The following is a 14,870-nucleotide window of genomic DNA, read 5'->3' on the forward strand; positions in this document are numbered from 1 at the left end:
GGAGACCTGTGGCTGAACCAGCAGCGCTGCTCCTTATGGTGCCATGCTCATCCTTGCAGCTAAAAAGTTCCATGCCATACATTATATTAATCTACTCCCTGTTGCAGTACAGGTCCCTAAAACTGCAATTGAAATAGTGACACCTTGGCCTACCAGGACAGTTTAATTATTGTTTGAAAAATAACTTTTCCCAATTCAGTTCGGCAAATAAGAGACATGGTTTATTACAAAATATCTTCCACCTCTTCACAGCTTGTCTTATTCTAAGAGAATGCATGACTCAGTTGTATTAGTTATTTTAAATTAAAACCACGAGGTAGTAGACACTGAAGCTTTTTTCCTCCACAAATAATAATGAATTTATGCACCACAGAATTTAATCTGCAGAGTGAAAGTCTAACGTCCCGCTTAAAACTGCATCCTCATGGGCATAGATTAGACAGTAATTAGGTTCAGTGAAAACCTGAAAGATCCACTGGAAAGATTCAAATTTAATCTATTCACCAGCTTGTCTCAGAGTGTTTTTATGAGCAATTAGAAAGACACAGTTTTCTGAAAATGCCTTCTTCCCTGAGATAGATGGACCAGGAGATTTATATGGCATATACAGTCTTCCACCCATAGCTCACCAGCTTGAGTTAAGCTCAAACCAGGCTTAGAAGCCACTTAGGGAGATACTTGTTGTTCTTTTGAAATATGCTGATGGTTACAATATACTATGGAAATAATGTCTGAAAAACAGCAATACTACAACTGGCATGGCACATCCTTTCCTGCCATTTGTATCACAGAAGTCTGGCACTGACAAGGTTGTAGGTCCTACCAAAGCTAAAGCATCACCAATACTTGCATCACTCTTGTTACTCTGCTCCAGCAGAAATACAGGCTGGCAATGGTCTGGGGAAGATGGAGGTAATGAGCTAGTAATTAACTATACTGCAAATACTACACATAAATCCATTTTGTAATGTATTTTAAAATGATAAAGAACAGCAGACATCTTTTCAAGGCCTTCCTGGGGTTTAAGTTTAATCTCCTAACTAGCAAAACTGAAAACATATTTATGCTAAAATGTTTTACATGGTCTTTAACTTTTTAATGTGACCCACCATTGTAATATTTCCACATCTCTCACATCATCTCAGCTGAGAAAGAGGAATTCTTACTCTCTTGGGAGTCTCTTCTCCTATCTTTTAATAAGCTAAATTTTTTGCATTGTGGGTTTTCATTTTAAGCTTTTATTTATTTGCACATAGGTGTTCATGTGCACTTGTGTGTGATTTTAATGGGGTGACAGGAGCAGAAGATGAAAGCAATAAAATGTGTTCTTGTGGTAGAAATGAGAGAATTGGATGCTGCAGTGCAGCTGAAATACATGCTTATAAGGCTACTCCCCAATTACACTTCATTTTTGAAATTGCTCAGTTGTCAAATGTTTTCTTGCTTTGAGCTCCATGCCAAAGTGTGGGAAAATTTCAGACCGGTTCTCAAATCCTTTGCAAACCCTCCTCCTGTGTGATGAGCAGCATTAGAATTGAATAGTACTAGAAACACTATCTAGTAAGAGAAGGGTTGTGTTGTTGTTTTTTTGTTTTTTAAGTGACTGTTCTTTAAAAAAAGCACCTGTCATTTTTTATGTGGCAAACAGATAAATATTGTATGGTTATTCATTTAATAGAAAATTGGAAGAGGAAAGAATTTCAGTGCCACAACAATGTCATAGAAAGATCGAAACTCATTGATGGGAGCTTTAATATGCAACTGAAGAAATCGGGTACCATAAATCTCCAGCTGACAGTATCTGGCACTATTACAGAGGTATATGCTTTAAATGTAGGCACCAATCTTCACAATATTTAAACATGCATGTGATTTGATGTCTGAGTATTATATCCATTGATTAATTCCTGCATGCAAGTGCGTGCATGACTTGACTTAGATTTTTCCATGCATTACAATTTCTGCCTTTGAGATTATTTATTTGAGAGACTGAGGTTTGGCATATTATTCAGATTCAACAATGAAATTTGATTAGCTGCTTTTTTTTTTTTTCAATTTTATTGAAAGTTCAAGCTGTTTCAACTGCTTGCCTATGTGTTTTTTTTCTGATGTAATGTTAGCATTACAAAAAACATACTGCCCATTCACATTTTGGCATTTTTTTTGTAAAGTTGCTCTAAAATATTCTGTAGGCAAATACGATACAGTGTGCTGAAGAAGTCAACATTATAGCAAATAATTGCCTGCCTTTTTTAACTATTGTGGAAAATATTCTTTTCCAGCATTGTCTTAACAGAAACCCATTATGGTTTAAGCCCCCTAATCCTCAGTCATTAGCCTTCAATTGTTTTTAGATATAATTAGAAAAAACAAGTCAGACAGACATACCCCTTCCTTTTCTGTTGTCTTGTTTTTCTTGAACTGTCCAGAAAACTGAGCTCATATTTTCACCTGTACTCCTGGAGCTTTTGAATGTACCTGGAAAGTGCTTGAATCTATTGCATGCCTGAAGTGAAGCTCAAGCATCCTTTTACCTTACTTGCCTTTTCCTCATGTGTTTATCAAATATGAACATTAGAGACCGATTAAGAAAACCACAATTGGAATATGAAGCCCTACTGTTCAAATGGCTGGTCTGCATTTGCTTTTTCTATCAATTTAACTAAACCAATTCATGTAGTTAAAGTCTGTGCACTTTTTCAGCATAGATGTAATTATAATGTGCTTATAAAGCCTTAGTTTAATTTTGAAAATTCATATACAGTTGTAAATCATAGTTAAGCTGCTACAAAACTGTGCAACCAATGAGCCCCAAAGCGATCTCCTTTAATCCCTTAGAGATGTGTTATTTTTATTAATTTCTTACAGCAACACCCAAACCCTCACTTCTGGAGCAAGCCCCCACTGTGATAAATACTGTAAAAACATAGAGTGAAAAGATGCCTTAAAAAAAGCTTAATTCTGCTACAGCTCCGGTGATTCACATGCTACATATAGGAACTTCAGAAACAAAGCTAAGGAAGGTTTAACGTGCTGTGTCTCTCTTTAAACACCACAACCAAAAAACACTTTCTATCCAATCCTCCCAACATCCTTCACTCTTCCTATTTTGCCGTCACAAACCCCCGCTCCTGTTTCACTGTCTTCCCAAAGATCCTCCACTACTTCTGCACCGTCTGATTGGGTTGGGTTTGCTGTGATCGTTTTCAGTATTAAAGGGACTGACTTTTTTGCCATGGTTAATGATGGAGATACACAGTGAGACTGATTTATGTGGGCAACAGGTTTGCAGTCAAGTGCGCAATGGGACGTTATCCTCATCTGCTCCTTCTCTTCAAAGCAATGCAAAAATATCAGGGGTCATCAGAAATCTCAGACCCTCTTCATACTGGACATAGATAAGCCACTGTCAGCTGTGTACACTGGAGCCCTGGCACCTCGTCCTGCTTACGGGGTGAAACTGTACTGGGACATGGGGAACAGTCATGTCACATGTTATATCAACATACTAAATGGAAGCGAGCAAGAGAAAAGTTTCTTCAGGAACTTTTCTTACTGCTACCTCAGGAAAATCATTCCCTGCTCTGCAAGTGAAGGAAAAAAAAACTGACTTAAGAAGGTTTTTTGTTTGTTTGTTTGTCTTTTTCCTGTTGGCCTGCTGTTTCTCAATCAAAAGCTTATGCTGTTCAGTCTCTGGGTTTAATATTAATTGAAAGCGCTTACCTATTCCTGCCTTCAGTATGCACTTCAACATACAGCAGAAACTTCAAACGTATCCCGGTATAACTTTTTCTTTCCAAACCAAGGTACAGTCCTGTATTCTTCCTCAGCTTTTCCCCTTTTAGCTTTCTTGTAAGTCAATGCTTGAAGCCCTTTACAAGTTAACCTTCTTGAACCTTTCACCATGGCTTAACCCTTCCTGACTTCATACAAAATCATGCCGCTCTTCTCTGGACCTTTGCCCTTTTCCATAGAATAGTACTAAATATTGGTAACTGTAGTTTAAACATGATCAAAAAAATCCTTCTTTAAGTGGCACAGTATTTCCTTGAAAGCTATATTCAATGCTTCCATTTATACAGCTTTGTATTTTCTGTGCCTTTTTGACCACATGGATACAAAACATAATGCCAGTCCTTTATGATATATGCACTCTTCAAATCTTCCCCTGCTCCCGAATCTTCCAAAAATTCAGTCATCCAATATGTGTTCACTCAAAACTCAAATTTACTCTTCTTGCTCACGGTTAGTTTTACCCAACTGAATCTCTTTGTATTGGATTGTTTTCTCCAGGTCACCAGGTGCCTTCACCCCCATCCAGTCCTTTCTGCATGATCCAAAAAGTTGGATAACAAGTTGGTGGTTCATTCTGTCAAAGTCATTTACATAGAGAGTGAAAAAGTATCGATCTCCAATAGCAGTCCCTGTTGCTCTCCAATCATCATCACCTCTCTTTCCCTGGCTTGCAACCTTTCCCCCATTCTAATCTGCCCTCGATCATCTAACCAGTTCCTTTCTCCATTTGAAAATGGGCCCTTCTCTGCTTCACCAGCAACCGTATGTATTAGTCTCCTGTGTGATGCTGTGTGAAATGCCCCTGGGAAATCCAGATTGATTATATACACAATTTCACACCTGTCCACCTTCAGAGAAACCTCTTGAAAAACTCCAGTAGATTCATCATATAAGAATTACCTCTTATAAACATCAGCTCATATCTATAATATATTTTATAATGTTACTTTTAACCCATATAAAATTATGGAATTAAGGTTCTTTAAGGTTTAAATTTAAACATCCTACAGCCAGAAACTGCAAGTTGAAAATTCAGCTTTATCATTCACTCTTCCTTCCTGTTTTATCTGGCAGCAACATGTGGCTTTTGCCAGACTTTGTCACGTGAAACTTCATATAGTGCACAAGTCACCTGTTAAAAACCAAAAAAACCCAAAACACTAGGCATTTTTTCTTTCAGTGCATAAATGATTTCAAGTCTGCAATTATAACAGAAGATCTCAGGCACAATCACTAAAATTTAGTCTAAAACACACATGCATTATGGCAGTGGTCCTGAGTCTTGCAGTTTCGACAGCATATATGTTCATGACGCAACTCATTGGATCTCAAAAGCTAAACAATATTCATGTGGACCTGTGAGTGCATTGAAAACACAAAATGAGTCAAAATTTAGTACAGAAACCCTGACTCCTGGAGCTCTGACTGAAGGGAGCTTTTAAAGAGCAACTGAAGTAGTTTTGCAAAACACAATGCATTGAAATAGCTTCAAGGCGCAGGAGCGTGCAACTGGCTGGGTGGTGATGCAAGAACAGGCAAGAAGCAGTTGGTGAATATCTTTGCTACTGATTAGGACAGTCAGGATGGGTTTGTGTGACCAGCAGAGTGTCACAGCTCTGTTCCTTTTTCTCCTATAACCACACAGAAAATGGGGCACCCTGAGCAGGGACCTGCTGGACGGGAGGAACAGTCCCTCCTGCCTGCAGGAGCTTTTTTTAAGAGCTAAACTGTAGCCAAAATGGTACCCAAACAAGCCACATAACTTCTGCCTCCTATATACCTTGCCTGTCGGGTCTCTCCTGTACGCAGCAGATGAATGCCTCATTATCTGATTCCTCTTCATGCTTCCCGGTAGACTTAAATTACCATGTTAAATAGGATAATAATAAACACTGGCCTCTAACTACAGCACATCCTTGTTCACTCAGCAGCCTCCCTCTAATCTGCTAAAGGGTCTGTAAAAGGCTACAGTTAGTTGTTGAAAGGGTGTCTCTCTCCTGCTTTCTGTTCAGGCTCACAACCCCGGTTTAGAAGACCTTGATCCCTGCAAGAATTAACAGGTAGAGAAACAGGGGCAAGGTACCAAAAGGACGTTGTGGATCTGGCCCCAGACTCTTCTGCTGCATTTCAGAGGGCACCAGTAGCCTTGTGCCATCTGTTCGCTTCATCATTTGGGATTCCGAAAAAAAAGCAGCCAAGGAAATCTTTCTGGCTTAGGAGAATAGTGGGGGAGAAGAGGGACCTCGGCGGCAGTGTATCCTGCCTTCGCATAGAGCTCGCTGTTTTTGAGGTATTACAGAAGCTCTCTTCAACAATCACTCCAAAAAAAAAAGTCATCTATCCACCCAGAATAAATTACAAAAGGGAGCAAGCCGGATTGGGAGCAGAGAGGGCTGATCTGCCTAGACTTTGAATCCCCTTAGCCCCCAGAAGCTAAAAGTGCCATTTATTTCAGTGTTACAGGATTTCCTGCTTTTTTTTTTAAATTTAGTTTACTTAATTGCCTGGGTTTCTCTTGTTGCAGCAAGAGGAAATAGCCTTACAAAACAACACAGGATAAACACAAAGTCAAATGACTTTGTTGAGCTCTTTCACACATCCAAAAACAACTGGAGAACTGCAAACTCTGGAAAGCACGAGGAGTTTCCTATCAACGGAGGCTGTTCCAGCCATCACCCATGGAAATGCAGCCATTCCTGCAGTTCCCAGTTAATAAAGCTGAGTTTCAGCATTTGCATCAGCAGCAATATAACTGTGGAAATAAGATGGTTTTTCTCTAGTTTTCCAAAGAGACTAAAACTTTCTACCTGTCTTCCTCCTCTTCCTCCAGCTTCAGCTTTGCAGAGCTGGCAAGCTACACAAAAAAAGAAGGAAAGACATGAACTAGGCCATCTGTCGTTGGAGGGTATGAAAGACAGTCTTAATAACAGCAGGAGAGAGAGAAGCAGCCTATGGTTATTTTTGACAGAATTGGGAGAGACTCAGATTGCAGCTTCATAAACAGATCATCAGAAAAAAATATCTGTCCAATTTGGAGAAGCCCTCTTGGCCAAGCTAACAGAAATACACAGCCCTTGTCTGGTAAGAGAGAAATCCTTCAAAAATCAAAATGCCTTTCTTCAAAGAATGAAATCAAACCACCGCTCCCTCCCCTGCACAGTGTAGTAACACCAACTTGCATTTTTGTTATGCAATTCATGGCTTGCAGAATATTTAGAGACAATTTCTGGGTGACACTAGCCTGTGAATGTCCTGCAAGACACACAACCATGGCCCTGCAATGAAATGAAAAATTGGCCTTTTCTGGCATTATCCAACTACAAAGTCCCCTTGATGCCACTGTTCAGCGAAACTGGAGGTGATGCAGAAAGAGCATGGGCAAGAAACCACCTTGCACTACTCAAATCCCCTCAGGTCAAATAAAATATAAATAGTTGTTTTGTGTGCGTTTTTACAGAGAAGGAGCATGGAAGTTGACCACGCCTCTGAACAAAAAGTCAAAACTCAGCTTCATTATTAAATGCCAATTAGATAGCACAGGTGAAGTATTTCTCATGCATCACGATGACAACAAGACTATGAGACATTTTTCAGGGCTTTTTTTTTTTTTTAGTTGGTTTGTTTCTAACATTCTTAGCAAACTCTCACACAGAATCCTTTGTGCTACTGGATTAAGAAAATAAAGATCATTCCTAGTCGAGAGATAGCCACAAGAAACTCAAGAGGTTTCTATATCTAGCAACCTTGCTGGCAGACTCAGCCGGGAAAGTGGACAGAGCCAGCACGGAGACATACCCCACCAAAGCTTCCAAGGGAAAAACTGACCACTGGAGGAGCTTGTTGCTGTGTCAGGGAAATATAAGTCTGAAGGTTACTCTGTCTTTCTTGAGGATTAATTTCATTTACTCATTAAAACATATAATGGCTAAAGTGGCATAAAAGCATCATTTCTGCATGGCTGAAAAGTGTACAAGCAAAAAACCGCAAACCAAACAAAAAAAAACTGAAACAAAAAATCACAACAAAACCAATGAGAAACCAACCAACCACCTTTGAAAAAGAATATTGAATATTGGGACTACAAGCCTTCATAATTAGCCTACAACGATTTGCATGACCCATGCTTAATCCCTGCTCCTTCCAGCTGCCTGACAGACAGGTTCAGTATAATGGAAAACACTACAGAAATGGGAATCAATGGATTTCTTCTGTCTAACCACAATATCATTCTCACTTCATTTACGGCTTAGTGAGAAGGCATTTCTGTGGCCCAGGAATCAGCTCCTTCTAAATGGACGAGTCTCAAAGTTCAGCATTTTAGTGGTTTAAACTAAGTAGGAGTTTGCTCATCCATAGCAGCCCTGACTGCAGAAAATCCAGTTGCTTGACCTCTTAATGCTGTCTCCTATCCAGCATTACAAGAAAAAGACACTGGGTGAGGGCTCTGTGCTAACATAGCAGAGGTCTACATGCTACAATTCATCAATTCTAGGGAACAGAGGGAGCTGGAAGCAGAACTGCACTGGAACATTGTGACAAAAAATACCTTCTGCTTTGGAAGTACCAGTGGGAATGAGCAATCATAGAATAATTTGGGTTGGAAGGGACCTTCAAAGCTCATCTAGTCCAACCCCCCTGCCATGAGCAGGGACATCTTCACCCAGATCAGGTTGCTCAGAGCCCCGTCCAGCCTGGCCTGGGATGTCTCCAGGGATGGGGCATCCACCACCTCTCTGGGCAACCTGGGCCAGTGTCTCACCACCCTCATTGTAAAACATTTCTTCCTTGTGTCCAGCCTGAATCTCCCCTTCTTTAGTTTAAAACCATCACCCCTTGTCCTCCCACAACAGGCACTGCTAAAAACTCTGTCCCCAGTCTACTACAGGGATTTGATCAGCAGGAAGGTATGAACACCCATCATGACACTGATGGGACACCTGGTGCAAAAGAGCCAGATTTTTAACCAGAACTGATGTACGCAAGCGACCCAAAATGAACTAGTATCACTCAAAGGACAATTCTACTTAAATCGGGCCAGCAAGGAAGAAGCCACTCAGGGGATCCTCTGCCCCATACCAGTGCAAGGAGGAAATGCTGAACCTTGGCAGCACTTTGCACAAAAGCACATGAGCACCCAAAGTTGTGCTGTCTGCCTCACACAATAGCAATTACCCCTCACTGAACTGGAAATCTCAAGTGAGCGCTGTTTTGCACTGTTAGTTAGCTGCTAGCCCACAAAATAATTTTGTAATATTCTCCATAGCATGTGTGCTTTAAAGGTTTTTAGAAGCAGTGGCAGGAGTGCAGTAAGAATGAATAAATATCTAGTAACCTCACAGCCAGGCACACATGCATATCTAGTTACACCTCTGAGCTGCACTAATCATTTGTAGTGCTACCACTTCTACGTACCAGCCCTGAAGAGCTCAAAGTGTAAATGAAAGTATATGGCTAGTTAGGGAGAAAAATGTATTTTGTGAAACAAAATATTCACTTTCATGATATACTTACACAGTATATGTATACCTAAGTATATACTTACGTAGCCATACATAACAATAATACACAGAATTCTCACATGACTAAATGTGCACAGTTCAAGAAAGCAATATAGTTAAGGACAAATACTCTACATGCATATGGAAAAAAATGTAGGAAGGAAAAACAACGCTTTCTTTTGGAAAAACCCCAGTGCCAAAAATCATTCCTTTAATATAACTACAAAAAAAAAAAAAAATCAGATTTTGGAAAAAGGGCAGGGTGACTCTATTTTTTAATTCTTATTGTCTCTGGAGCAATGACATAGGAAGAGCCCACTGCTATCCTTCCTCCCCTTCTGTAGCCTGAAAATTATTCCCACCTGGGGTGCAGAGAGAGGAAACAAAAGGAAGTAGAAAATTATGTTTTTCATGAGCTAATCCTGAGAAAGTGACCACTCAAGTTTCCATGTCTCTCGGTGATAATAATTTAAACAAGGATGGCAATCTTTTGTTATTTTTTGCACAGTTGGAATGCACGCTTCCAGATAACAGATGTTTAAACTGCAATTTAAGAAGAAGAGGAAGACAGTAATCGATAGATATTCAGGAGTCCTCTCTTCTTAGGACTGCTGCATAGCTCAACACAGTATGCTTCCAAACAGACAGCCCAGATGCAAACCCCTTTGAAAATCCTGAAGGCAAACAAGATCATCAGAAAAAAAAATAAGCAAAACTGAAAGCAAAGAGAGCACAACTACTGTACCTTTACTTTGGGGAGGGTTCTGACTTCTGTCTCGGAGAACATTAATCTGGTAGACAGCTCCATAAGGCTCAAAAAGTTCTTTTAACTCTTTTTCCGACCATGAACGGGGAATCTGTCCAACAAACATCTTAATGGCATCTGGGTCTGGTTGGTCTGAATGATCCAAAGCTCCATTCATCTTGTTAGCTGTGCCGTTACTATAAAGTTGAAAAGGAGATTAAAAAGAGAAGACAAGTTAGGAGACTATGCAGTTTTCATGTTCACTGGATACAGAAGATGATGTCAATTGGCACAAAGCAGAAAAAAAAAAAACAACAATATTTAATTAATAGCATAAGTATTATGAACAAAACCCAATGCGATTACATTTTTCATTGAGTCTGGTTTTCTCTGCAGGCTGCTGCTTAATGTCATTATATAAGAAGAGAGTGGCCAAATGCAAACCGGGACTTTTGCATTTTGAAGCAGAGAATAGTTGCACGTAAGTGCAGATTTCTCTTCATGGCTGTTGTAAGCAGAGCTGCAGTGAATTCTTGCTAAACTGGCTACTGGCAAAAATAAGGCAGCGTGTGTGTGTTTTGTAATAAAGTCACATGAAAGGAATATGAAACACTTGGCAATCTGTCAGATGACTAATGCAAGATGCCAGCGATGAATTTGCAGATTGTGTGAAGCATCCATGTGTGCATCAAATTAGTATGATATTGCCCAGAATGGAAAACACTCCAGCTATGCGGCTGGTTGCTGCCGATTAGTTGCCTACGCTCTTTAGAAATGAAAAACAGTCTGGAAAGCTCCAGTTTAAAGGACATTGTTTATTGCATCCTGGCATTAAAAAAAAAGCACAATACAAAAAAACAAGGCAGTGGCAAAATTGCCTACATTGTTGCAAAAATTAAAATGCTGCTTCAAAAAGTTTTTCTCCCTGCAAACGGACATTAATTTTTTGGAATTTTTCACACTCTGTAAATTAAATTGTTACCCTATCTGATCTCAAGATGTACACCAAAGTTCAAAGCAACCAAATACTTTTGCAGAGGAAAAGAACTTAGTAGCAAAAACGAAACTGCTCTGTCAGACAAATGGCGTTTTATGTTTTAGGAAGAGTTGTATTCTTATAAGGAAAACAAATGAATTTTAAATACTGAACAGAAGTAAAAAATACAAAAAAAACCCTCACGCCATTATTGATAATTAAGGACAGTAATTTCAAGTACTTATTTGGCTAGAGATTCCATAAGTGATAATTATTGGATGCTTTGGTTTCAAGAAAGAACACGAATTAGATGTGACTTCTAGAGCATTTCCCCCATCTTACCACCAAGGAAAGCATAATTCACCTGAACACATTAATATGCCCATATTAATTTTAGCACTTTCCCTGCTTACTGCAGGAAGGAGAAAGTTATGTTAAAGGCAGATTTTCAACCAACAACAAGAAGCTGGATCATCACTTGTGAATTGTCTTCAACATGGATCAGCAGACAATGAAATTTATCACACTCATTTATAAGACAAAATTCCTACTGATTCTAGTGACAGCCTTGCCTGAATAAGAGACTGAAGGATTTAGTCCAACCTTTTACATGAAGTTTCATGCACAAATACCCTCTCTTGTCTTACACATGCTCTTCATTTTGAAGATGCTCTACAGGTCATAAGCAGACCTGGAGCAATCATGTGTTCTCCAGGCCTTAGAAACTGCTTTTTCCATACATACGTAACACTTAAGCCAAACCAAACCAACCAACCAATGACCCACCACCCCAAAATCTCTAAGAACCAGAAAAACCTTCATTGTCTTATTTGAACAATACCCCATGGGAACAACTTTCGAGACTTTCACAAAGCAGTAGGCACCTGCATGACATTTACACCGCTAGAAAATCACTCCATTATTTCTAATTTCTATTCCTTTATGTAAAACCCAATCTGTCAAACAACCCCCCTAGTAAGGGAGAGGGGGATGGGAAGGGAAATCCCTGACCTGTAGCTTAAGATAGTCAAGGAAAATGCTTACACACTATTTTGGCCCTTCATCTATTCTCTCTTGGATCCCTTCTTCGAGAAATACATACACAACTGCAACTTCAGCCCAAAATTACAGCAAAGGTCATATTTAATAAAGAATTTATTCCATTGCTTTTTCCTTTACCCAAACTACCTTTACCACCAAGAACATCAAAATTTCCATTGCTAATAAGCCAATTTTTAGGAAAACACAAAACCAAACACTTATAACTGTTTTCTCAAGTTAATGAGCCCATTAGCATCAAGTTCCTTTTTTGAGCTAAAGTTTTAGGCACAAGCCAAGATGTCTTATAATGCCATAAAATGCTTAAACCCTTTCTTTAATTTGGTGGTACTAGAGTTGAATTACATTGATCATATTCCTTAAATGCTTTATTGGATAAACATGGCTAAAGGTTCTGATTCCACACATCGGCTACTGCACACTGCGATGCAAAGCTCTGGAGAACAGGTTTTGTCACTTGCTGCCTGAATTAATTAATCCATGAACAACTCTGCCAATCGACTAACTCATGCAGATTCAGGGAAGAAAACCAAGCATAAGTTAGACTTTTCTTGATAATCCTTTTCTGCCACAAAGTAGGGGTTTCACTGAGCTGCCAGCATGCTGGGGGGTTGATAGGCAAGTTCAGTCCATAGAGAGAGCACTCGTTTCTGCAAGCACAGATGGGCTCCTTTCTAAATTGCATTTCCTTTGACTTCAGCATCTTGGAGGAGGGATCCCACTCTCGCTGTTGGGGTTTTGAGGAATGCATGAGTGCTGCTGCAGCAATAGAACTTTGAGTAGCATCCTCACCCAGCTCCAGTAGTAGCTGCAGGACTACAGACAATGCAGACAAACTGAGCAAGTAAATAAAACAACATAAAGATAGAAATGGGAAAAAACCGAAATTTATAGATTCCATGGAACTTGAAGGTTCCACTGAGGAACACAGCCTTACAGCACCCCTGCCTGTCAGTTCAGTTGTCACAGAGCTTCTGGGGTCAAAACAAAATCCAGTGAAATATTCTTAATCCCTTGCAAATAATCTCTGCTAAAGTTGAATTTCTTTATCCTTTCCCAACCTTCATCTTTAACCAATGGACATTACTGCTCTGTGCCAAGACCTAAGAGTCTACAACAGTTTCCCAACACACACTGTCTCTCAGAGGAAGCAGCTCTTTCTTTCCCTCACTTTCCCCTTGTGCTGTACCCAAGAAATAACATGGCAAAAGAGAAACCATGCATGAAACTTTCCAAGAGGAGGCAAAGCGATCCTTGCAAAAGCTTCTATTTCTTGACTATTTCTTGAAAGCACAAGCGTACAGAAATAGCTGTGTCTAGGGGACATTAATGAGAATGGGATCCCTTGACAATTACTGTCAGTACCCAAATTACGACATACATTAAAAAAAAAAAATAAAAGAAAAAAAATGAGATTCCATGGCTTGCTGTCTCTACACCACAGCAATCCTTCCCTCCATGGCCAATTTAGCCCATTGGACCTAGGAGTGACCCAGCACATCATCTTCACTGACAAGGTGTCATCTATATCGTAGAGAGCAGCCCGAGGGCAGAGATTAAGCCACTGAGTCTCTGGCTGCTTGTGGTTGCTGCCAGAGCATCCTCTCTCTCAATTTGTGCCAATTTTCCTTCTAATAACCTAACTACCATTCCATCATTTCAACAAGTTGACAGGGCCACTCTTTGAGGAGCCAGAGACTGTTTTAATATCACTGCTGCTTAAGCAGGAGCACCAGAAAAAAAACAGTAGACGTCTTCTCCGTCTCTCCCATTCATATCTGTAATTATTGTAAGACTGCTAAAAGTGAACTGACTGAGAGGGGCGGACTTCAGAAACAAAGTCTGGATCGAAAGGGGCTCTCTTAAATTCATCACTGTTAAGAGCTTTGGCATTAAGCCATGTCCATTTCCATTAATGAACAAAGTGTCAAGCCAGGTGCTGAAAAACATCTGTTAATGGGCACCAAACGGGCTTACGTGAGATCCATTTTTCAAATCTGTTTTTAAACCTACACAGAACCCTTCTTATTGTTCTATTTTGGTTAATTCATGTCTCGACCCTCACCCTGTTTTAGTATCTTTACCATTTTGCTGGGGATTTGCTTTTTTTGTGTTCCATGATATAAGACATCAGTAGAAGGACGCTAAATTCCCTCTAAGAGCCAAGATAACACCAAGAACACAATAACAAACAGGTTCCAAGTGCAAGGACTGCTAAATCAACCCCAGCACAGAGGTAGGTACAGGCATCAGAGTTTTACAGTAATAAATATTTACATCGGAGCTGCGGAGGCACTGCTATGGTATCACACAAGCTGACAAAAGGGACACTACCCGTTTGAAGGACTCCAACTGCTGTCATGAGAGACGAACAAGCATCACCTTACTGTACACGACAGATCATAATTGCTGGTTTATGAGCCAATTTTATGTGGAAGGACCCAAAAGGGCTTTATAAACTCATTGTTTAGAGAGAAATGACTTCATCATAAGGTGACAGACGGCAGCTGTTTAATGACATGGAGCATTATCGCACAACAGTTTCAGCCAGGAAGGGTAGAACAATACCATACCCAATTGAAAACTGCAGGGGGTTGCGATTTATAGACACAGAATGTAATTACCTAAATTGGATTTTGGCCAGCAAAACAAGGGCCAGAACCTCTGACAAACAAAAAAAGAAGCCGTTTCATGTTTTTAAGCTGTAAATGACCAGGTCTCTGTGTTTTCAGATTAAAAAAGGGTTATCTCCAGAAGTTTTCTGGCCCATCAGCATTTTGACAGTGCAGTTGCTCAA

General features: G+C 39.9%; 1 protein-coding gene across 35 annotated transcripts in view; it reads right to left on the minus strand.

Moving 5' to 3' along the window:
- CELF2 (CUGBP Elav-like family member 2) overlaps nucleotides 1-14,870 on the minus strand; it is a 562,200-nt gene that overhangs the window by 124,099 nt on the left and 423,231 nt on the right. For 33 of the 35 annotated variants that reach the window (XM_065050162.1, XM_065050164.1, XM_065050154.1 and 30 more), the window contains one exon: nucleotides 10,039-10,235. In XM_065050162.1, coding sequence (XP_064906234.1) covers nucleotides 10,039-10,216 — 178 coding nt within the window. In that variant the 5' untranslated portion in view covers nucleotides 10,217-10,235. Of the gene's footprint in view, nucleotides 1-10,038; nucleotides 10,236-10,404; nucleotides 11,139-14,870 lie in introns of those variants that run through there. The other 2 variants (XM_065050157.1, XM_065050167.1) reach the window with 2 other exon arrangements.

Source organism: Columba livia, chromosome 1, assembly GCF_036013475.1.
Source record: "Columba livia isolate bColLiv1 breed racing homer chromosome 1, bColLiv1.pat.W.v2, whole genome shotgun sequence".
NCBI classification, from domain to species: domain Eukaryota; kingdom Metazoa; phylum Chordata; class Aves; order Columbiformes; family Columbidae; genus Columba; species Columba livia.